The sequence below is a fragment of the Trichoderma reesei genome, assembly GCF_000167675.1.
Source record: "Trichoderma reesei QM6a unplaced genomic scaffold TRIREscaffold_6, whole genome shotgun sequence".
NCBI lineage: Eukaryota > Fungi > Ascomycota > Sordariomycetes > Hypocreales > Hypocreaceae > Trichoderma > Trichoderma reesei.
In genome coordinates this window covers 2,056-25,013 of record NW_006711153.1, presented here as the reverse complement: position 1 = coordinate 25,013, position 22,958 = coordinate 2,056, and the positions used below count along the sequence as shown (strand labels likewise).

Here is a 22,958-nt window from a genome sequence, read left to right as displayed (position 1 = left end):
TTACACGATGATACGAGCGTTTATTGTTTCAGGAAAGCGGTTGAAGGCAGAATACCGGCCTGGTGTTGATGAGAGCTCACATTCTGACCCTGTCTAATCATGTTCGCAGCGCAGCAGACAAAATTAGGGGTGGAGACACCACTTAACGTGAACCGTTTGCCAGCGTTTTGGGGGGTTCAGAGATGCAAGCGAGGCAACAGAATCACCCCATGTCGTCGCCTGAGACGAACCGCAGCTGCGTAAAGGAAGACGGACTGATAAGCTCCCGGGCGTCTGGAAATACCTTAGCGATATAGTCATTGGATGAAGAGGTCGGAATAGCAGTTTGTAAGCCCGACACCCCTGCCATACATCCAATCCACCACATCACTAGAAACACTACATGGAACGGGATGAGAGCAGCCATAATGACGCCTTCGGTTCTAACGTAGTACCTCACTTCCAACGGCATTTGTAAGGCGCATCACAAAACACTTTTTGCGGACGATGGGCAAAGCCTGCATTACCGCTTGCTGCGCAAGCCTACAGGGTAAAATTCACGGCCGAGCCATCACCTTCTTCATATCTTCTATGACATCGAGTTCAGCTAATCCGCAATGCTTTTTGCTCCGCCCCATGAACAGTTTGGACCCAAGCCATCCTCGATCGGATGAAAACCTCGGCAGCCGGAATCTTCGCCGAAATGACCCCATGCGCCTCGTCCAGCGTACCAGCCTTGACGGTTGTGAGATCTTTGTAATTGTCCGAGTCACGCCAAAGAGTGGTCCCGCACGTTCTGCACAAGTAATTGTCAATGCTGACTCTTGAATCGGCAGTCTTGCTGAAGACCTTGGGGTTGCCAGCAGTGATGACGAAATCCGAATTCGGGACGATGAAGCTAGGGCTGTAAGTGCTACCGCCGCAGTGACAGATGGCCTGTATGAAGTCCATTCTCAATGAATAGGCGCGAAATTCACAGCTGGGGTTGACCAACTTACTTTCAAGACGGGTTCCGCATCATACGAGTAGCGCACCCTTCTACAAAAACAGCCTCCAGTGAAGGGGGGCTTCTCGCGGAGATGACCTTTACAGCAGGGTTGCACCCAACAGTCGCGGCACGAGATCTCAGGTGCGTATGTTAAGCAGCTATCAATTCGCAGAACACTACTTGACTACGGGCTGCCGGCTCCTTTATTTATAATCACTACAGGCGTCAACGGTCAGTCGGACAAATTCGTCGGGGCTCTGCTCATACCCCTGAGCCAAACATGTCCAGTCTCCGCTAGCTGGCGCCGTGAACGCTGAAGACGCCCGGGAGATGAATGCACGTGTAGATGTTTTCGCTGACGAAACAACAACCAGCCCACTTACTATACTCAGACTGCTTCCTGGGTAAGTGGAACCGCTCCATGGGGTGACTGAGTATTTTCCGTTGAGACTTTGCGGTAACATGAAATGTACGGCATCGTCCATTCTCTGGGGTCGAAAACCCTAAAAAAACCGATAGCATCGTAAAATGTACACATGAGCAGTTGAATATCAATGAATCCCGCAAATGCTTTAGTGTCTGCCCTCATAACTCTCATCATCATGCTAGACAAAAGGTCCACTTCCGAGCCCGCAGGACATCCAGCCAGTCTATTCGAGCATCGTTCCACAACCGATTTCTCCATATTATCTGCAGGACTTCCTCCGCGGGAGCGATATCCGCGTTGGCCGCTTTGCCGGCTCCTGTCCACCTGTCCGTACACAGAGCCATCTCCTCTGGAGAGCATACTTCTGCTCCTGCCAAGAACAAAATAGGGGGGAGAGCGGTGGCTACTGTACTCCTGGAGCTAATCCTCTGGACGATGGACATTGTCTGCGATGCCAAGGCCGGCAGATAGACATGCTGGCTGGGTCACTGCCGGAAGAGGAGGATCATCAAAATCAGACGATGGCACTCTGCTAAAGTTATCAGGTCCAGTCTTGTGGAAGACTCCAGCGCTGAGGCCAGCTCATCGTCATGTTTCCGGCCAGAAACCTTTTGCTGAAGGTGCAAGAACTCTTGCTCCCAGACATGGCCTCGGGCAGCAGGCAGATCCCTCAACCGCGTGGTACCGCCGAACAGATCCTCGGACAAACTAGATAGGCAATTGATACCAGTAGAGCCAATTTGATTTTTCTGCGAAAAGAAGTGTTGCTGGTCGATATCAAAGCTCGGGGCGGATGTATGTGCTTGATTGTGGCTGCGAACGAGTCAAGCTGTAATGAGCAGAGGAGCCGCTCTGGACCCTGAACTCACCTCGCGTCGTGCGGTCAAGCGCGTCTTCCATGACCAGGCACATCCAGTCATAGTAGCGAAAGTGCCCTCGGATACAAACAGTCTCCCATGTGGTCCAAGCTGCGGCCACGCTTGTCTCATGCTGCTTCAGCAGTTCGCGCACGCAGTTTACCCTCTGCATCCATCTCAAGCTTTTATCCGCCCCCTTCTCCCCCAAGCCAATGGAGAACAACGTTATGATCTCCAGGAGCGAACTAGACAATTCTGCGGAGTCCCGGTTGTATAGAGGTGTTTGGATGGATTTATGAGCCAGCATCTGGCGTTGCGCAGCAACGTGACGAAGCTGCGATGCAGGGTTCGATGCCGACTTTGAGAGGTAGGCAGCACTGCAAGCAATGGTAAGGTCGAAGACGGCAGTGTGCTGAAAGGCCATGGGAATATATAAGCTTGTGAAGAAGTTCCCCGTAGAAGAGACAATCGTCATCTGAGGAATGATCACGGATATATAGTAGCTCAACGGGTGGCGCTCCAGCGCAGCCTGAGACGGGTCCAGCTCAGGTCCATATCGATGTTCTGGTGCAGGACTCTTGGGGACACATGTAATTGGAGCGGTTCCGGTTTTCGTCTCATATGCCCTATTCGTCGAGCCACCAAAGTCGGTGTCGTTTGACCTTGTGTCTGGGGACGCGTTCGTTGATGATCTCACCACGGCAATCCGCTCTCCACCCGCTGACTCAAGCTGGCGATTGTAGTGTGAAAGATGAAGCTTCTGTGGCCACTGGCAAGCTGCATTGATCCGTATACATGTGCGGCCGTTGGGCTTCGCAGCATCACATCTCTTCCGACGAGCACGGCATGTCAAGCATCCATCACGTGTTCGAGGGGCGTAATGCTTTCTTCTTGGATTTGAGCCTTGGGTCGCAGCAGCAGGCGGCGTCAGTGTCGATGTCCAGGCGTCTGCTTCGTCTGTTCTGGATGAACCAAGCGTGGCGTCGTATGGTCCTAAGCCTTGTCTAGGAACCTAAAGGTTGAGAGCCGACAGCCGTAGCACACCCAAGGCCAAAAGGTTCGTCGAATGATGCTGACTCTGTGGGGCTGGCTTCGATGCCAACACGAATATATATGTCTGCAATATCCATGACGTACGTACACACTATTGTCCATACTGTTTGTCAGGATGCAAAGTACATTCAGGAACAATACCATTCTTCTACAAGATGACGCCTTGTCTTTGAGTGTACGCAATATATACCTACATTCTTTGCACAAAATACCTTATTCATGGTCTATTTTTCTGACTGGCGAGGGGCTACTCATGTGATTGGGCCACTTGTGATCCGATCCTTGTAGATGCGACCACAGCTCGACATGAAGCTACTATGGGTTGGCGCTTCTAGAAGGGCGTATGACAAGAGGTGTGGAACACGGCGTTTTAGTTACAGGTGCGCCCTTCCGAAAGGGCGTATAACAACAAGTATAGGCCGGAAGGGGGTTTTTTACTAGATGAGTACCTAGTAAATAGATCTGCTGCTCAGGTACTTGCTTAAATAGGTACCTTGCCTTGAAAGTCGGACTAATGCAACGACATTCGTCCTGAACGACTTGTGGGATACGATTACGCACCTGTGAAAACGAAATACTGGTCTTACGTCTAAATGACTGGCCTACCCGTAATACGTTACGCTCGTCAAGAAGGTGATGCATCCAGGGTGCATATATTGCAGTTGTGTTATTAGCACCCATGTACTGACAGATATTACCTAGACGTTACGCTCATCCTGCGTTTTATTAGAGCTGCAGCGGAGGAGCAGTTACCTGGAGCTGAGGTTACTGCTACAGAAGAACGGCTTGCTAGCACACTACATTTTGGACCACCTACAAACGCCCCTCTTCCACCAACACGACTTGCGAGGGCACTACTGCTCTTCTCAAGCAATGCGGAACCAGCAGGCCTGTTGGTATTCTTCTACAATTACTCGACGTGGGCAGCGGCTCCTGGTATTTGTCTGGAGGAACTGTACGTCGTGCCAGACTACCGGCAGCATGGGTATGGACAGATGCTGATACAGGCCATGGCCTGCGCTGCTGAAGCTGCTGGCTGTATCAAGATGGACTGGGTGTGCCTCAAGGACAATGAAAAGGCGCTGTGCTTCTATGATAAGGTAGAAGCAAAGAGGATAGACAAATGGCATGTATTAAAGGTCGATAGTGAGGGCATACGTCGTTTAGCGATTAATGAAACATGGGACTGGGCTTGATTATACTGGAAATGATAAGGCTGCGAACTCTAGGTAAATGCTTATATTCTAATATCTCTCTCCTATCCACTTATGCTTATACAAAACATCTACAGTAGGGCTTAATTAATAATAAGCATGCCTAAACGCCAACGCATAAATAGACTAGCTTTATCTTTTAATAATAAAGACATTTTATCTTTAAATCGCAATATCTTATTTAAAAATGCCTTAAATTAAATAAAAATCACACTAAAGTCTTTATAAAAGGATAAGGATTTAAATAATATATAAACAAGGCTATTTAAGAAAGGATATTATATATATAAAGCAAGTTCCTTATAATAGCATTTATAGTATTATAATATAATATATATAGTAAATATTAGCCTAATTATAACTATGCTTTAAGCAGCTAAAAAAGTTAACTAAATATAATAAAAGGCATATTAAATAATTAATTAAAGAGAATTCTTTTATTTTTAATAAATAGCTTCTTTTTATAATCCTTATATATATCTATATAACTCTTAAGTGTATACCTTAAATTTAAAAGCATTTAATATATATCTGCACTTTATTAACTAAAATTAACCTTAAAGGCTGCAGCTAAGTGTTTAAGATTTATATAAAAGTATATATAAAAGCTAATTTTATACTAGCTATAGGTTTTTTTCTTTAATAAGGTTATAATTAAGAAGAATAAGGCTAGGCGTTTAAGGTAAGTATTTTACTATTATATAAGTTTAGTAGCCCTCTTTTTAACTTACTATTACTTTATAACTAATACTTTAAAAGGTAAGAGACTTAATAAGGATAAAGTCTAAGTAATTTTAAAGTAATTAATTATAGTGTTAATATTTTAAGGCGCTTTTAGCGCTTTTAAATGCATATTATTATATATACTTTAAGGTAACCTTAACTTAGCTTAATATAGTATTACTAGATATATAATACTTTAGACCCTGCAGTTTAAATTACTTATAATTCTAGAACCTAGATATATATTTATATAAGATAATACTTTTATATATAAAAGTTATTTAGTTTAGCAGTAGTTATATAATTTTATAAGAGAGTATAAAATTAAGATTATAAACTAGCTGCTATATTTACCTAACTTTAACCTTATTAAAAATATATAGAAATTAGTTAAATAAAAAATTATTAAATACTATTTTAAGCTTTAAAAGCTTTTGCAGATAGCTATAGTATTTAATTTATTAAAAAAGGCAGCTATAAAAGCTTAGGAAGAGATTAAAAATAAGGTATTAAAAAACCTTATTTATATAATATTAAACTAAATTAAGGCTATTATTTATGCCTATAGCTAGTATACTAAGTATTAATTATATTAATTAATGCAGAATTAATTAGGCTATAATATATATTAATTATAATTTTTTTTTATTTATTTAGTTAGAAAAATTAATATAAGGTTAATTATTATAATATATTACTACTTAGCTTTATTTAGGCGTGCTTGTAATTTTCTGAGACCTACTGTACCATGCTCTATTAACATCCGGAATTCCACACCATTCTAAACAAGTTTCGCTATCTAGACCGTATATATCTCTTTCTACTAATTCAGGTAAGGGCGTCAAGGCCCATGAGGTAGATCTCGAAATAGAATGCAATAGCGAGGCCACCAAGTCACTTACACATTCTTGCCTTGAATGTGGCATTCAGTTGTGCGACAAACAAGAGCAATGGCTCCCCAATTGCGAAAGACTCCTGTCGAACATCCAGCCCTAGTTCATCATTTTCACGAAGCCGTCTGGCAAAAAACCCATAGAAAAAGAAATTTGACATTTCGCTCTCACAATACGTGACCGCCTTGCTAGAATCTACCTTACTCATAATAACCGAATTATTCGAAAGCACGCCTCAAACCTAACTCGTGGTCTTCTCGTTGTGCTGCACCTCTCCAATCTCGACAACCTTGTCAACTTCGTCGTGGTGCACAACCTTCTCGACGGCCATAACGGCCTGGTCTGCGAGGGTCTTGTCCTCGAACACTGTGGAAACAAAAAGGTTAACAAACTCTGTCTATAAAGGCCTGAGTATGGGAAAGGCCTCGCAGGCGACTTACGGAAAGACAATTCTTCCAAGGTGCGACCAGCCGTCTCAGGAAACAGAAAGTAGACAAAGCAAATCTCGAACGCCAGCCAGCAGCAGTAGACAATTAGCCACCGCCAGCTGATGTTGTCCAGGCCGATGGGATTGACAAAAGTAGCGAAAAACCCAGCAAGACGCCCGAATAACTGGAAGACGGAAATACCGCGTGATCGCTCGGCATAGGGCCACAGCTCTACCATGTATGTGTATGTCAGGGCGTTGTAGCCAATGTTGTAACAGGGTTGGTACATGAAGATGAAGAAGATGGTGGCGGCGCCTGCAGCCTTGTTGGGGTGGCCAATCGCGTTACCTGCAATGCTGCGCTCCATGGTCACGGTCCAGCAAATATAGACGACGAGCAGACTACACGTGCAGACGAGATACATGGTGCGGCGCTTGAAGCGGTTGACGAGCAGGGATACGGTAACGCCAGCGACGAGGGACCAACAGGCAATGGCAACGTTAATCTTCTGCTTGAAGACGGACTCGGTCTGTCCAATCATGGCCAGAAGATCTCCAAGGTAGTACGAGATGAGTGTGTTGCCGGACCACTGGGTGAACAGGCCAAGGAAGCTGGAGATGAGAGTTCGCCTTCGCATGCCAGCCGTCTCGAAGATTGACATCCAGTTTTTCTTGGAGTACTCTGCCTCGAGCTCAATGGTGGCGGTTATCTGGGCCATCTCAGCACGCACGAATTCGGAGTCCTGGTCACCCTCTGCATGGTACTTGACGAGGATGTCGTTGGCCTCGGCAACGCGCCCTTTAGTCACAAGCCATCGGGGGCTTTCAGGCAGCATGAAGACGAACACGATCTGTATGACAGAAGGCGCCATCTGCAGCAGAGAGGGAATGCGCCAGGCCCAGTCACTAGCGATGCTATTGGTGCCAAAGGTTATGCCGGCAGCAACGATCTGGCCGATGAAGTAGGCGACGTTGAAGAGCGAGGTGAGAACGGCACGCTCCTTGGGGTAGCCGAGCTCACCGATGAGGGACGAACCAGAGACGATGCAGGTGGGGATGCCAAAGCCAAGAATGATACGGGCAACAATGTACATGGCGACTAAAGATAGAGTGTTAGGAAAATCCATTGTCCAGAGCATGAGCGATTTCTTCCATCAATACTGACCGTGCTGGGAGAACCCCTGGATCAGGGCACCAACGATCATAATGACGGATCCCCCCACGATGGACCAGCGGCGACCAAATTTATCGTTAACGATGGGGATGAAGGGCAGTGACAGAATGGCGCCTAGAGAGTAGGCAGCGGCAATGATGCCCTTGAGAGAGCCCTGGGGATTGTCAAAGTCTGTTGTGTCGTCAGCATAGTGGGATAGGAGACAATAAGTCAACATATAATAACTAACAGTCAACCCACGAAGGCACAATCTGCAGCGCGTTGATCATCTGGGAGTCAAACCCAGAAGTCAACTCAATGCCCATACATGCTGGGAAGAGAATGAAGTAGAGGTTCCGTAGGTTCGGCTTTCTATACCACGCAACCTTGTCCTCGTTTGCAATCTGGGTAACAATGGGCTCCGAGCCCTCTGTCTCCTTGGTGGTGGGTTTGAGGATTCCCATGGTAAACAGTGGCCTGATGCAGAACGGAAGGCACTTGAGTCCTTATGAGATTATGGCAGAATGTAAGGCTAGGCTGGTCAAAACCTGAGTGGGAAGAAAGAAGAGCCTTGAGGATGAGAAAATGCTCACTTTTTATTCTCGAGACAGGTCTCTCGTCGGTCTGGGCAAAAGGAGGCCAACTTTGGAGCCAATGGCAGACTTCTCAGCCAAGAATATCAGATTATCACTGCAAACTCGCACCAGTTACGCCGTTGCCAAGCGCCAACTAGCCGGGCTGGGGAAAGGGTTGCACACCCAATGCCCAATGGACTAGGGCAACTCGAGCTTAATTCTTTTCTTCTTTGCTTTAGTCGGTCTGGTCCTTCCCCTCAAAATCGCTGAGTGCGTCTGGGGATCCGGGGAATTGGGGGACGATGTTCTGTAGCGGGGGCTAACGAAGCTACGGGGAGTCTCCCCGAACCTGACTCTGGACCACCGCAGGATTCTGAGCTCGTAACCCCACACGAGCCTAGCGAGAGTATCGGGCGTGGCTTTTAGCCTCATCAGGCCGGCTATCCATGTCAACGATTGGGATAATTGGTCCCACGTCCATGGGGAAACTCCGAGCCTACGAAAAGAGGAAGGGACAGAGGCTAAACAAGTGTTTACAACTCCACATGAAGAGGACAGGAGAATGAGATAAGGGATTCCAACTTTCTCGCCGAATCACGCGGCTTACGGAGTACATGTCACGTTCCTAGCGTTTTGTCTTCACTAGTTAAAAAGGAAGGTATTTGAGAAAGAATTTCGAACATAGATGTGGTTCATAATAAAGATCACACCCCTCCCACCCTTCTCTTTTCAAGGTTGTCCCCTTCTCCCACGGCTTTATGTACTTCCCACTCTCTAATTCGCTCTTTCCATTCCAAGCCAAGCAACATCTGTGAGCAGCTCATCCTTCCCAATATGGGCGAATGGCAGGAGCAGATGATGGGTTTTGACGTGGAGGATGTTCTGTCTCAGCTGAGCCAAAATGAGAAGATTGCTCTCTTGTCCGGTAAGTTGCCCTGCCTAGTTCGCGGCTAAACTCATTGGGACAAAACCCTCTGCAAAATAGTGAATAACAACTAAGAACCTATAGGCATTGATTTCTGGCATACTTATCCCATACCAAAGTACAACGTCCCTTCAGTCCGCCTAACGGACGGTCCTAACGGCATACGAGGCACAAAGTTTTTTGCTGGCATTCCTGCTGCCTGCCTGCCATGTGGGACGGCCCTGGCCTCTACCTGGGATAAGCAGCTGCTGAAGAAGGCTGGGAAGCTGCTCGGTGATGAGTGCATCGCAAAAGGCGCCCACTGCTGGCTGGGCCCAACAATCAATACTCCCCGATCTCCTCTGGGGGGGCGCGGCTTCGAGTCATTTTCGGAAGATCCGTACCTGTCCGGCATCCTTGCTGCATCTATGATTCTCGGCTGTGAAAGCACAGGTGTCATCTCTGCCGTCAAACACTTTGTCGCCAACGACCAGGAGCACGAGCGGCGAGCGGTCGACTGTCTCATCACCCAGCGGGCTCTCCGGGAGGTCTATCTGCGACCCTTCCAGATCGTAGCCCGAGATGCAAGGCCCGGCGCATTGATGACATCCTACAACAAGGTCAATGGCAAGCACGTCGCTGACAGCGCCGAGTTCCTTCAGGGCATTCTCCGGACTGAGTGGAATTGGGATCCTCTCATTGTCAGCGACTGGTACGGCACCTACACCACTATTGATGCCATCAAAGCCGGCCTTGATCTCGAGATGCCGGGCGTTTCACGATATCGCGGCAAATACATCGAGTCTGCTCTGCAGGCCCGTTTGCTGAAGCAGTCCACTATCGATGAGCGCGCTCGCCGCGTGCTCAGGTTCGCCCAGAAGGCCAGCCATCTCAAGGTCTCCGAGGTAGAGCAAGGCCGTGACTTCCCAGAGGATCGCGTCCTCAACCGTCAGATCTGCGGCAGCAGCATTGTCCTACTGAAGAATGAGAACTCCATCTTACCTCTCCCCAAGTCCGTCAAGAAGGTCGCCCTTGTTGGATCCCACGTGCGTCTACCGGCTATCTCGGGAGGAGGCAGCGCCTCTCTTGTCCCTTACTATGCCATATCTCTATACGATGCCGTCTCTGAGGTACTAGCCGGTGCCACGATCACGCACGAGGTCGGTGCCTATGCCCACCAAATGCTGCCCGTCATCGACGCAATGATCAGCAACGCCGTAATCCACTTCTACAACGACCCCATCGATGTCAAAGACAGAAAGCTCCTTGGCAGTGAGAACGTATCGTCGACATCGTTCCAGCTCATGGATTACAACAACATCCCAACGCTCAACAAGGCCATGTTCTGGGGTACTCTCGTGGGCGAGTTTATCCCTACCGCCACGGGAATTTGGGAATTTGGCCTCAGTGTCTTTGGCACTGCCGACCTTTATATTGATAATGAGCTCGTGATTGAAAATACAACACATCAGACGCGTGGTACCGCCTTTTTCGGAAAGGGAACGACGGAAAAAGTCGCTACCAGGAGGATGGTGGCCGGCAGCACCTACAAGCTGCGTCTCGAGTTTGGGTCTGCCAACACGACCAAGATGGAGACGACCGGTGTTGTCAACTTTGGCGGCGGTGCCGTACACCTGGGTGCCTGTCTCAAGGTCGACCCACAGGAGATGATTGCGCGGGCCGTCAAGGCCGCAGCCGATGCCGACTACACCATCATCTGCACGGGACTCAGCGGCGAGTGGGAGTCTGAGGGTTTTGACCGGCCTCACATGGACCTGCCCCCTGGTGTGGACACCATGATCTCGCAAGTTCTTGACGCCGCTCCCAATGCTGTAGTCGTCAACCAGTCAGGCACCCCAGTGACAATGAGCTGGGCTCATAAAGCAAAGGCCATTGTGCAGGCTTGGTATGGTGGTAACGAGACAGGCCACGGAATCTCCGATGTGCTCTTTGGCAACGTCAACCCGTCGGGGAAACTCTCCCTATCGTGGCCAGTCGATGTGAAGCACAACCCAGCATATCTCAACTACGCCAGCGTTGGTGGACGGGTCTTGTATGGCGAGGATGTTTACGTTGGCTACAAGTTCTACGACAAAACGGAGAGGGAGGTTCTGTTTCCTTTTGGGTAAGTGTTTTGTTTCCCTCCTTCTATCAGTCTATGGCTTCTGTTCTTGTGATCTCTGACAGTCGCACAGGCATGGCCTGTCTTACGCTACCTTCAAGCTCCCAGATTCTACCGTGAGGACGGTCCCCGAAACCTTCCACCCGGACCAGCCCACAGTAGCCATTGTCAAGATCAAGAACACGAGCAGTGTCCCGGGCGCCCAGGTCCTGCAGCTATACATTTCGGCCCCAAACTCGCCTACACATCGCCCGGTCAAGGAGCTGCACGGATTCGAAAAGGTGTATCTTGAAGCTGGCGAGGAGAAGGAGGTACAAATACCCATTGACCAGTACGCTACTAGCTTCTGGGACGAGATTGAGAGCATGTGGAAGAGCGAGAGGGGCATTTATGATGTGCTTGTAGGATTCTCGAGTCAGGAAATCTCGGGCAAGGGGAAGCTGATTGTGCCTGAAACGCGATTCTGGATGGGGCTGTAGATTCAACACGTGAGCAAAAGCGATTGCGGAAAGTACCAGAAAAGCCAAGGGAGTCAAAGGATGGGAACTTGTGTCAATAGAAGATATGCATAGATGGGCATTCTGGGATGGTGGTTTGGCATTAATGCAAAGAAGACAAAGATGGATGTGATACAAGGTACTCATAGTGCTGCTACTTCTGTATACACTTAATCACAGCTTCTTAAGCCAGTCGAGCAGCACAGCCAGTTCTCGAATGCCCCCTCCCTGGTCAGCCCATGTCTCCAGCCTCTCCTGGACAGTGTCGACGCACTCTCTCCACATTGGAGGAACCAAGACGTGCGCCGCAGACTCAACGCCCGCCTGCTTGCCCCGGTAGGCCGCCATTAGGCACAGGGCGTGGTTAAAACGCACCCGGCACGCTCCCCACGACCCTGGGTGTCGGAAAAAGGGATTTTCGGTCTGGATCCGGTAGACGCTCAGCCGTAAACCGAGAGAAGCCTGCGCGCCGAATGTCTCCGCCTGTGAGCGCGTCAGGCGCATCCCACCATGCAGACACATGTACAAGTACGCCCGGCACAGCAGCTCGCGTACCTCGGCATATCTTTCGCGCATCAGCTTGACCAGCTCGGGCTCTTCTGGCGAAGGGTGCGAGTCAGGCGGAATATGGAACCTTAGGGCTAGTGGCAGGCAGTCCAGCCACTGCTGCAGTTGGCCCTCGAGTTTCTGCATCGTCTCGGCCAATCGGGCGGCCGTTAAGGAGTCTATGGTAGGTGAGAGAACGGTAGCGGCGCTGCGCGTACGGTTGAGCAGCCGCCGCAAGGATATCTCGGCAAGGTAGTAATAGTATGAGAGCGTCGTAGAATGCACCGTGGACGCATCGTGACGTGCGTCCACGCGGCTCTGTCCAAAACTCTCAATGGTAGGAAACGTAGGAAGAGCATAGGGAAACGATGACTCTTGCAGGGTGCATGGCGGGAGACCGTTCAGCTCATGGCGTACCTCGCTAAGGGCAGTATATCAGCATCGTGGTAAACATATGTACGCGGAGTCTACTTGCCACTCAGACTTGAGGCACGTCCAGTATAGCCGTTGCTCGAGGCCTATCACGATATGTCAACGACCTCATCCTTGACGGACGATGTCTGGAGTACTCAACACACATACTCTCTTCTTGCTTTGGCCGTTGCGTTTTCCCATCGGAATGCTTCAGATTGTACGCTTCCCACATCATAGACGCCGTTCTGAACATCTTCCACCCAGGTATTGGCTCGATATTATACTGATACCACATTCTGTTCGTGCTAATCGTCAGATCGTGTTCCACTTGATGTCAAGCTGGGGCACATACCCAAACAGGCAAAAACATACTACGCCGAGCAGTGAATCGTCCAGATAAGCCGTCGACATTCGTTTCTGCGCCATTGCAATGTACATCAGTGACTCCCTCATCCGATGGTCCGGCACAGCCATGGTCACCCGATGTCTGGGATAGATATCCAGCTGTTCGTGAGTCTCTACGTGTCGGCGCTCATCATCGGGATAATTGCCCCAAGCAGCTGCCAAAGCAAATACCAAGAGTACTAGACACGAGGTAGCTGTCCAACCAAAGCCATTTTCTAGAACGTATGCGATGTGAACATCCAGCTGGTCTGCATCGACAATAGGGTTCTTTCCCTGTATCTTGCTCATGTAAATGTCCCGCAGCTCAAACATGCGCTCTGGAGACGGGTTCGACACCTCTATTGCAGGGTCAGCAAGGCATTTAGTTGATCCACGAGTCTAGATTCAAGCGCTCTTTCTAGCATTTGTTCGCGACCATCTGCGTGCAGATATGTATAGACTCATTTGAAACATACCAAGATCAGAAGGTTTCGGTTTCTCGGCGAATTCCGTCGCCGGAAACGTGCTGACTGGTCTTTCCTGCGGGAATACGGACCAACCCAGAATCATATCAGAGCCCGTGATCGGGGTCCAAGGGGTGTCTTTTCGCGACATGGTCTCCAGGTTCTCGCCGTCCATATCCAGCAGCCGAGCCAGCTGGTCGGGACGCTGCTGGTGGAGGCCATTGCGACCGCCCTCTGCGAGAGCAGCTAGGAGCCGACCTTGTTCTTCCACCGCGCCGAGGATCTTCTTGCCCCATGTTTCGAATCTATGATGAGCAACTCCTTCGTCAGCATATGCTGTCGTCTGCCTCGCCCGGGTAAAAAAAAACTCGTGTCTCATTGCTTTTTTGCTTGCTTACATTGAGAAGGGGTCTTTATCAGGATATTTGCAGGACAGGCCGCGCTCAGCGCACTTTGCACATGTTGGGCGAACAGAGTCGCACCGCGTCTTGCTAACGCGACAGGCGTCACAGGCAGCCAGGATCCGTGTGTGGGACGGGATGTCTTTGGAACGCTTTCTCTTCTTACTACTATTCGTTTCCATGAGATTATCTGGCTGTGGTTGAGAGTTGATGTTGCTGCTGTCGCTGTTGTTTGTCTCCATTGTGCTCTAGTGCTGTTGCTGTTCCGTCTCTGTCTCCTCGTCTTCTTCTTTAGCCTATTGGTGAGGTTATTCCCGGCAAAAAATAAGCGGATTAACTGTCACCGAGGCTAGGCCATTTGCCTATGCTGAGACGTACGCGATGAGTTAACGGAACAGTCTCCTACTGGGCAAGTATAGAAACAATGAATGAAGACGAGAATGGAACGCGATGGTTATAGAGAGCCTAGCGTTCAGTTCGACATGCAGGAAGATGTAACCTTTCATGCGCGTCGATTAGTCCCGGTTTGGGGTAATTGAGACCAATCTGCTTCTATCCCACGTTCATGGAACCGCTAGTTGTTTGCTGCAAATGCGAGACAACATAATCAGAGGTTATGACAAGACGTGAGGGCTCCTCTTGGGCAATTCACTGATAAAGATCTGTGCAATTTATGATATCTTTCGGGCGAGAAATTGACATTAGAAGCTGTCGACGGCATGTGGAAGTGGAAGGTTGAATAACCGCAATGTCACCTCGATCCTGCCTGCTGAGATGCAGTAAGCAAGGAGTCAGCAGCACGGAATTATAACGGACCGGCCCGCACATCGGATTGGTTCGCTCTGTAAGAGACGAGGGAGCGTCTGCTGGCAAATGGATGTATATAAACATACCTTAGGTTCGGGTGCTTATAAACTGCCATTTTGCACTTTCGATTGTGCTAAAAACAGAGTCTTTTCTTTACTTCCCGCCTTCTTCATATGCACTAGACTCTTGAAGAGAAATGTGAAAAAAAGGAAGCATTTCAAGTCTCCGTTGTTCCAGCCAGCTTGGACGCGATGCTAACCGGTAATACATGCGTGTTATTACAATAGTTGCCTAACGTGGCCTCTTATCCAAGTCACTGAGAGTAACCCTATAATATATGTGTGTATAGATGTATTCGATCCTATTGCATTTGGTTCAAGCGCCTGCTGCTAAGTGAGTGCGTCGATTGTGGTGCCAACACGCATATTAGCGACACACGTTCGCTTTACTATACACAGGGAGTTGTGGACTTTTGAAAGCTGCGCAGAAAGAACATTTGCTATATGAGCTTATTGTACTTGCCTCTCTGGTGTTATCTGTCATTTTCGCTTGCTGGCCAAACCTGCCGTCACATCAAGATTGCCGTCAAGCTTAAATGAACTATTGCCTACCTACCGCTCGCAATTGTGCGAGAGCAAGTCCATGGACTGAGGCACTGCAAGCCTTTGTTTGTGCCTTTGCTCACGTTTGCTCTGCGCAGTTCATTATTCGTTTCCGGCTTTACCCGTGCTGAACAAGTAGCTAGTTCTTCCGGGCTTGTACCTATGCCCCCTCTCCAACTCTCCTTGAATTCGGCACCTTTTAATAAGCGGAAATAAAGTTGATTCACCCCTGCAGCTACCGACAACGTAAAGGCCGTGAGGCTTTGGTTTCACAAATGCCCGGAGAACTTTATCAGCTAATCCCCGATATTTCTTCTCCACCGTCGCTTCCGCAGATAAACAAAATCTTGGCTGGGACATCCCTTGTTTCAGGCTCATCAACTTCATTAGGGCGCCGATTGCCTCCGACTTTCGGGTAAAAGGTGCTGTTGCGAGTTACTATACTCGCAAAGATTCTACATTGGTTGATTTCGCGCTGAAGCGATAAGTTTTTAAGACGTAAGGTACCTCATATTTAACGGGATACCTAGGTACACGGGACTGGGTCCAGCCACGCCAACCACAAGCTGCAGAGCTCCAGCAATTGCTCAAAGTCAAAATTCGTGGGGTTCAAGCTATCTCTATACCTTTGCTCTACAATACGACTTCTTCTCCGGATATCTTCTCCATGCCTGCCAGATGGTTCTCAGTGCAGGTGGGCAATTCCAGAATTCTCTGCCCTTCAATAGGGCGTACTCTCTGCAGAGCCTCCTGAAACTGCGGGGCAGATTGCCAGCCTTTTACCGCGCGGGCTGTGAGACGGTAGCGCTGAGATGAAACAGGACTGGTGATAGTATATTGTAGACAACAAGGGGGGATATCGTGTACAATGGCTTCATACTCTGAGCGATGTGAATCCATTGATATAGAGTCCTCCTATTTGCACTGTAGCATATCTCTATTTGAACCGTAGTGGTCTGTGCACAGGGCAAAATTACTGTGCACACACCGTCAAGTCCATCACTGCACACCTAACTACAGTGTGAGCTAATGGCAGGCTTGTCTTCACACAACACCACACAAGGTCACGGCTTCAGTATTTTCAACTATCGCAGCCAACCTCAGAGCGGACCTCAGAGCAGACCTCAGAGCAGACCTCAGAGCAGACCTCAGAGCAGACCTCAGAGCCGACCTCATCGCAGCCGGCCACCTAATTACCGCGCGAGATTAACGGCGGCACTTATCATCATCCCAGGATGAAGGAGGCGGCAGCAGAGACAGTAGCAGAGGCAGCAGTAGAGGCAGCAGTAGAGGCAGCAGTAGAGGCAGCAGTAGAGGCAGCAGTAGAGGCAGCAGTAGAGGCAGCACTAGCAGATACCTTACTCTAGTGTTGATCCTGTATGCCCTCTACCTTACGATATCTCTGACGGTAATGAATTCCAGTGTGCAACACTGTATTCTAGTGCCTGGGTGTGGGATATTCTACCTAGGGGGTTGGTCTAGCTGGTGGCACAGACCACTACGGTTCAAATAGGAATCTGTTACGGTGCAAATAGGAGGACTCTTGATATATAGCCGGCGATGTCTTACTAGCAATGATCCCGCTTCCAGTTCTTCAACACTCTTTTCCATCTTCATTTTCTCATTCTCTTCTGTCACTCCAGAGTGTAACGCATCGCCGGACGATCGCCTCTTGCCTCTTTTACTTCGTCTTGTATTGATTGCAATTCTTCTTTATTTCTTTCTTCTTTTTGAACTCTCCATCTTGCAAAGATTCCTCACCCTCTGCACGGACTATAAAATGAAGTGCGGCTTTCTCCTTTCTCTCCTCCTCGCCATCACGGCAGAGGCCCGCTTCGGTCAGGAACAAGGCAATGGCGCCATCGCCGCCATCGGGGCGTTGACAGACCTCGGGCAACCAGGCCAGGCCGCAACCCTAGCCGGCACTTCAATCCAGTTTCTCCTCGCTGCCGCAAACCCTTGCGGCAAGCTCACCCAGGCCGATCTCATCCTCACCCAGCTGGGAACCAGCGATGCCGCCGTCGCAGCTGCTCGGGGCCTGGTGGCGGCTGAGCAGAATTTCAACCCTTTTGTTGTCAGCGTGCCCTCCATCTGCTCGGATCCCACGCTGCCCAAGTCGCCTGAGCTCCGCGGCGTGGTGCCCTTAGTCGACCCTGCAGTTGGCGGGTCGGACGTCGAAAACAAGAACGCGGAGGCATCCAAGACGAAGCCCTTTGCGGCCGATGGTCTTAGCGTTGCCCAGGTCATGATCAACAATGGATTCTCAAACTTTACATCTGTAGCCGCAGATGGTACCGTGGAGCAGGCCGCGGGAGGGTCGGGAGCCGGCTCATCATCCAGTGCACCCGCTGCTTCTGCTTCTGCTGCTCCTTCGGCTACCGTGGCGAACGGACAGGCGTGCAACAGTATCCCAGTGGCAACGACGATGATCACCATAACCAGGACGGCTGTTGTAGCTTCTGCGACTGCCCAGGCTTCCAGTGCACCACCGCCGGCTTCTTCCAACACCAACACAGATGCTCAAGCTGGGAGCTGTACTGGCAGCGGCAGCACCATGGTGTGCTCGGCTCCCAAGAGCGGCTCCGGCGCCGTGAAGAACGCCGTGACCGGCAACTTTGATGGCTTCGTGGCCTCGACCATCGAGGGCCTTGACTTTGGTCTCTGCGTGCCCACCATGAAGTTTGAGGCCGGGCTTAATGGACGCTCAGACACAGAGTTTACCTTCCAGGCTGTTGATCCCCTGGTCAACAAGGGCCAGCAGGAGGCGCTCAACCCCAACATCATCACCAACCGTATTCACGACCAGTTAACCAACGTTTGTGGAGCGAATGCGGCTGCAAAGGCAGCGGCTGCAGATGCGCAGGCCAAAATTGCGGCGCTGGGAACAAGGAATGCTGACACAGCCAACACTTGGAATGAGCTCCTTGGATTTGCAGGTGCCAACATCAATCCCGACAATGCTCCTCAGACGGGACTGATCGGGCACACGTAGAGTCCGGCAACCTATGGACTTGCCCTGAGTGTTGACGGTGGCGGGGAAATTATGTGACAAGTATCAAGATTTTGTTACAGATAGAGATACAATAAAGTCTATGCAAGGTGGAAATTTGATTCATTAATAACTAGATCTAAGAAGCAGAGTGATGAACATGCCAAATTGCTCTCCATCCCAAAATACCTTTACAGTGACTTGTAAACGCAACCGAAGATGTGATTCCTCGACGGTCTACACTCAGGCTGAGGGCGTACCATGTTTCGGACAGTCGATGGGATTGTGCCCGCGAAGCCACGGGTGCCGTGTAGGACTGAATGTAGCTATGCTACCTGGCGCGAGTGAAATTCAAGGCAATTTATGCCGGATTGGCCAGAGATTTTGAGAAAATGACTGCTTTTTGCGAAACAAAGACGCAACATGAAGTTGGGTAAGCCAGCATCCTAGCTATTTCAGTTCAGCCAAGCTATGGCGTCGTCTGTATATTTCCCGGTTACGACCATTCGATGAGGTATACAGTCTTGCAATTTCTTCACATTAGCATCCGTGCCGTTCGCACGAGGATAAAACGATGTCGGCCTCTGGGGAAGACTGTGTGTATAGGTATGCAAGTCCTTTGTGAAAGGCGAAAGAGACAAGACATGCGTTTGTAATCTGTGATGTTGTGCTATCCAATGCTCTGCAGTGTACAGTTTACATTTCACCGCGATCTATGGAGAGAGATAGTTAGAACACAGATTGTGAAGGGTTCACAGGTGGGTGCCGAGATTGGTTGTTAGAGATGTTGATGAGAGCGAGGCATAAGGAACTTTCAGTGAGTTCTGTTTACGATTGTATGTCTAGGGCGGCAGGATTCGACGTCTGAAGCGGAGGTGACGGTCACTTTGGTAATACTTCAACCGCTTTTATCCACGTGGTGCTTGTCTCCTGCACAATTAAAGAAATATATGCACATTCTTCAAAGATGCAGATTACTGTAATCTTGCATAATAACAAGGGTCAAGCGTCACTTGCTGACCACAGAGAGTAATTCAAGTATTTGTTCATAGAGCAATGTGTATTCTTCGCTTGCTGTTTCTACAGAGATGAAATTGAGATCCTGGTCTCTTGTGTCTATACTCAGTTGACAACCTTCAAAGTCTCGCTAAGAGGCAGCTTCTCAGGGACTTTCTCAGGATGAGGTTGGGCCTCATCACCATAGTTTAGGTGGGCCTTTAGCGAGTAGTCCTGAGGCACATCAAGGTATTGCTTAATGACAGCCTCAACTGGAGGGATGGCCTGCAGATGCTGCAGATTAGCACCTAGGCCCTCCAGCTCGAGTGCTGTCCAGACTAGGATTTGAGCCATGCCAGTGGTGTGTTCAGCGAATTGAGGGAACATATGGGCACCCGAGGCATGCTTCTCGCCAGCCTCCTTAATACTGTTGCCGCTTTCCCAGAAAACAACCTTCAAATTGCGTGTTAGTACTTAATAAGCGAGTATGAAAGGAAGTACCTTAGGTTGTAGTACGTACCGAGCCATAAGCTCCTTTGTGGGCAGCAAAGATGCCGCTCATTGTCTTCCAGACCTCCTCGCCGGCACCCTTGAGAATTGGCTCGGCCTCCTTGATAATAGCATCCCACAGTCCCTTGTGCTTCTCACCAGTGACGAGAGTAATTCGGACGGGCTGAGTGTTATAGGAGGAGGGAGCAAATGAGAGGACTTCGCCGAGGATCTGCTCAACACGCTCGTCGGAGACGGCAGATGTGCTCTTGAGGCCGTAGACGGTACGGCGGTACTTGGCGGCAGCGAGCCACTGATCGGCAGAAACAGGAGGAGCCATTGTACTGCGCCAAAGTTGGTCTTGCTGTTAAAGGGCAGTGAAGTCGGTTCAATTGTTTGAGTTCTTTGAGTGAGTGATGGCGAGACTGGTTTCCAAACCTCGAGAGGCGAGATTGGTATAAATACACAATGCTGATCTCCATCTTTAGCGTCCAACTACCTTACGATGAGTTGCTGCATCCCCATGTACCTGGCTCCAACAGCATCCGAAGTCTTCCATAACCTGCAGTCTTTTCCACGACACTTCGGCTTTCGAAAATTGGACTGCAACGTAAGCTTGCTGACATCGGGTTTGTAATGAGACAACGGAGGCTGTCGCTTGCAAGCGAAAGGCGTGAGATTTCGGCAAATAACCGCGGCGATTATATAATTCCCGCGCGGTTAATGCTCTACAAGAAATCAGCACGCTTTGGCGCCTCAGATGACACACCCGCGCGATTGATTAATAAGACCCGAGCCATTATCCATGAAGCGGAATCAGGTGCCCCATCCTCGAACTCTCCTTCAGATTGCGAAGTCCGTATGCCGTAATGTGTGCGGTCGTGAGGGTGCATGCTGCGGTTGGTATTCCGTAGATAAGAGGTCCTCGAAGATACGTCTCACTAATGGCAACACACTGTACCACACATACAGAAGTTTTCATCTACTCTTTGTCAATCCCTGTCAACCTATCCAAGATGCATTGCACTGCAATTAGTGAGGTGGAAGTTGATATAGGCCAGTGCATATAGAAGCTGATGCCAAGTTGCTTTATCTTTTCTCTAGCCTCGGAGTCCATCATAGTCAGCAAGCCGTGGATAGATGCCCAGGGCAAGGACTACGAGTTCATGTGATCAGGTCATGAGGGAGAATGCGAGCCGGAGCGCTCCCCGTTGCCGTTCATGTCGTCAAGGGGAATGTCGGTGCCTAGTTTCCTGTATCCTTTCCTCGCCCTGTATCGCTTCAAGCCATACTTGACGCCATACATAAACCCGAAGACTGCCAATGACACAATTGCAATGACCACAGTCGCCGAGGCCCAAACCCTCCACCCGCGCAGGCAGCATGGGTATAACAACATGAAGATACCCACCATCCACTGCATCCAAGTTATCTTCCCTGGATGATTGGGAGACAACTTTTTTCGCACGAGTTGCTTAGAAATCGGCCCCTGCGGTCCTGAGACGAATCTCTTGAGACCGAAATGAGGGACAGTTTTCTGACGAGAATCGCTATCGGGATACTGCGCGTCACCCCAAAGTCCAGTATAGTAGAAGAAAGACGTCAAGTTTGATCCTTTGGACACGTTGGATTCGGACTGGAAGAGGTGCGTCAATTGGAAAGTGGCAGGATTGAGGTGATAGAAATACGCCGAGAGAACGGGATCCCAGAGCCGTCCAGCATCGCAATAGTCAATCAGCGCTGAATCATGGATGTGATCCCTGTTAATAAAGCTGCTAGTACCAAGCATTCGGTGCTACGAGTGGCAATTGCCAAAGTGGACATGCGGACTCACCCAGGCGAGGCATAATTCGCGTGAGAACCGTATGCGCTGAAGACCAAGGGCTATTAGAGGTTAGAATTGCAGACTGTCCGTCGATTTTGTCAATAGGCATTCATGCGAACATACTCGGTCATCCTTCATTGAAAGCGCCTTGTGATCCCACTTATATGCAGCACCAGTTACATGCTGACTATACCAGATGCCGATGGGCTTTCCATCGCGAAAGCGGATCATATTATGCTCCCTTTGATATGCAGGCATTCAGTCCGATGAAAGTGCGTTAACGACTAAACGGCATACTGACCAGTCGCCAACGTGATCTCCAAAGTGCATTCCATGCTCTGTGTCCTCAATCAAGCGATTAAGAGGCTCCAGGACCTGTGTGATATTCGCGCCTCGATCGTAGGAGTAGAAGTAGAAGTAGAAGGCGTCAACGGTCCGAGCATTGTGTTCGACCAGAATAACAACACAGGGTGTGGCGTTTGCGATGCGGCCAGACTCGTCCGGACTGGAACCATACAGCCATGCAGGCAACGTCGTGATGTCGTCATTGGACGTTAAGGCGACTTTGCCGCCGACAATGTCATTGAGGATGGCGAGGTTGTCAAGGTCGAGCTCGGGCAGATTGGGGATGGTCGTCTGGTTGATCGCTGGGGCCGTATGGCGGATGTGTTGGAGCAAGTCTGCTGGTCGAAATGGGTCGTCTGAGTGAAGCCAAACGAGCGGTGCTGTGTTGGGAAAACAGGAGAAACAAGTAGTCAGCCATTAATTACACTCAAGCGCAGGGCTGAAGCTTGCAGCTGCGGCATATTGGCTGCATACCGTATCGAGTGACATAGTCGGGCACAAGGCGATTTGACTGGGCCAGGATTAGAGCTGCGCCCTCTTGCGCCGTCGGTTTGCAAAGGACATAAGGACACTGCAGTGTTAATATTACAATGCTCAGGCCATAGAGCTGCTGTCTAAAGGAAGATTGGCCAGCCATGTTTAATCTGCGACCAGGCTCTAGAAGCTGGAGGGATGCGCTGTTTTATACACTTAGCCGGAACTTCCGGAACTCTCTTTTAAATAAGAGTCTAGGTAAGGACTTATAATAAGATCTAGCTAATAAGCACTTATAATTTATATAGTAAGTACTTAAAGAGTATTTTTATATATATAAAAGATATAAAGTAAAAGTAAAGTTTTTTATAATATAAGTTTATTTATTTTAAGTCTTTTTATTTAAATTA

General features: G+C 49.3%; 8 protein-coding genes across 8 annotated transcripts; 3 read left to right on the top strand and 5 right to left on the bottom strand.

Annotated features, from left to right (window-relative positions):
- Nucleotides 1-123: 123 nt before the first annotated feature.
- TRIREDRAFT_105784 (uncharacterized protein) lies at nucleotides 124-3,381 on the bottom strand (the record flags this gene model as incomplete). Its single annotated transcript, XM_006964004.1, has 7 exons — nucleotides 124-273; nucleotides 658-915; nucleotides 978-1,103; nucleotides 1,351-1,470; nucleotides 2,003-2,102; nucleotides 2,260-3,213; nucleotides 3,296-3,381. The coding sequence occupies 7 exons, from the start codon at nucleotides 3,379-3,381 to the stop codon at nucleotides 124-126; spliced, it is 1,794 nt and encodes a 597-aa protein (XP_006964066.1).
- A 516-nt stretch (nucleotides 3,382-3,897) lies between these two features.
- On the top strand, nucleotides 3,898-4,500 carry TRIREDRAFT_73110 (acetyltransferase; the record flags this gene model as incomplete). The annotated part of the gene is made up of 2 exons (XM_006964159.2): nucleotides 3,898-3,937; nucleotides 4,007-4,500. 2 exons carry the CDS (start codon nucleotides 3,898-3,900, stop codon nucleotides 4,498-4,500), a joined length of 534 nt encoding a protein of 177 aa, XP_006964221.1.
- A 1,835-nt stretch (nucleotides 4,501-6,335) lies between these two features.
- On the bottom strand, nucleotides 6,336-8,246 carry TRIREDRAFT_46819 (uncharacterized protein). The gene is made up of 4 exons (XM_006963989.1): nucleotides 7,965-8,246; nucleotides 7,727-7,906; nucleotides 6,575-7,660; nucleotides 6,336-6,500 (listed from the first exon to the last, which is right to left on the bottom strand). The coding sequence occupies exons 1-4, from the start codon at nucleotides 8,176-8,178 to the stop codon at nucleotides 6,376-6,378; spliced, it is 1,605 nt and encodes a 534-aa protein (XP_006964051.1). The 5' UTR covers nucleotides 8,179-8,246; the 3' UTR covers nucleotides 6,336-6,375.
- Nucleotides 8,247-9,153: 907 nt separating this feature from the next.
- Nucleotides 9,154-11,794, top strand: TRIREDRAFT_46816 (glycoside hydrolase family 3; the record flags this gene model as incomplete). The annotated part of the gene is made up of 3 exons (XM_006963988.1): nucleotides 9,154-9,214; nucleotides 9,299-11,318; nucleotides 11,389-11,794. The coding sequence occupies exons 2-3, from the start codon at nucleotides 9,622-9,624 to the stop codon at nucleotides 11,792-11,794; spliced, it is 2,103 nt and encodes a 700-aa protein (XP_006964050.1). The 5' UTR covers nucleotides 9,154-9,214; nucleotides 9,299-9,621.
- Nucleotides 11,795-11,986: 192 nt separating this feature from the next.
- TRIREDRAFT_121121 (uncharacterized protein) lies at nucleotides 11,987-14,263 on the bottom strand (the record flags this gene model as incomplete). The annotated part of the gene is made up of 5 exons (XM_006964003.1): nucleotides 11,987-12,779; nucleotides 12,941-13,017; nucleotides 13,145-13,515; nucleotides 13,633-13,925; nucleotides 14,019-14,263. 5 exons carry the CDS (start codon nucleotides 14,261-14,263, stop codon nucleotides 11,987-11,989), a joined length of 1,779 nt encoding a protein of 592 aa, XP_006964065.1.
- Nucleotides 14,264-17,210: 2,947 nt separating this feature from the next.
- TRIREDRAFT_76659 (uncharacterized protein) lies at nucleotides 17,211-18,554 on the top strand (the record flags this gene model as incomplete). The annotated part of the gene is made up of 2 exons (XM_006964158.1): nucleotides 17,211-17,835; nucleotides 17,947-18,554. The coding sequence occupies 2 exons, from the start codon at nucleotides 17,211-17,213 to the stop codon at nucleotides 18,420-18,422; spliced, it is 1,101 nt and encodes a 366-aa protein (XP_006964220.1). The 3' UTR covers nucleotides 18,423-18,554.
- A 987-nt stretch (nucleotides 18,555-19,541) lies between these two features.
- On the bottom strand, nucleotides 19,542-20,244 carry TRIREDRAFT_59672 (uncharacterized protein; the record flags this gene model as incomplete). Its single annotated transcript, XM_006964002.1, has 2 exons — nucleotides 19,542-19,868; nucleotides 19,936-20,244. 2 exons carry the CDS (start codon nucleotides 20,242-20,244, stop codon nucleotides 19,542-19,544), a joined length of 636 nt encoding a protein of 211 aa, XP_006964064.1.
- A 459-nt stretch (nucleotides 20,245-20,703) lies between these two features.
- TRIREDRAFT_105775 (uncharacterized protein) lies at nucleotides 20,704-22,711 on the bottom strand (the record flags this gene model as incomplete). Its single annotated transcript, XM_006964001.1, has 6 exons — nucleotides 20,704-20,859; nucleotides 21,316-21,664; nucleotides 21,739-21,788; nucleotides 21,853-21,970; nucleotides 22,031-22,454; nucleotides 22,549-22,711. The coding sequence occupies 6 exons, from the start codon at nucleotides 22,709-22,711 to the stop codon at nucleotides 20,704-20,706; spliced, it is 1,260 nt and encodes a 419-aa protein (XP_006964063.1).
- Between the last annotated feature and the right edge of the window lie 247 nt (nucleotides 22,712-22,958).

Bases quoted from the DNA above. Each gene is read 5' to 3' on its own strand.
- TRIREDRAFT_46819 (XM_006963989.1), bottom strand. From the start codon at position 8,178: ATGGGAATCCTCAAACCCACCACCAAGGAGACAGAGGGCTCGGAGCCC. The intron at 7,907-7,964 runs GTTAGTTATTAT...ACGACACAACAG, and splicing joins TGTGCCTTCGTGGGTTGACT to ACTTTGACAATCCCCAGGGC. The intron at 7,661-7,726 runs GTCAGTATTGAT...CTCTATCTTTAG, and splicing joins CCAGGGGTTCTCCCAGCACG to TCGCCATGTACATTGTTGCC.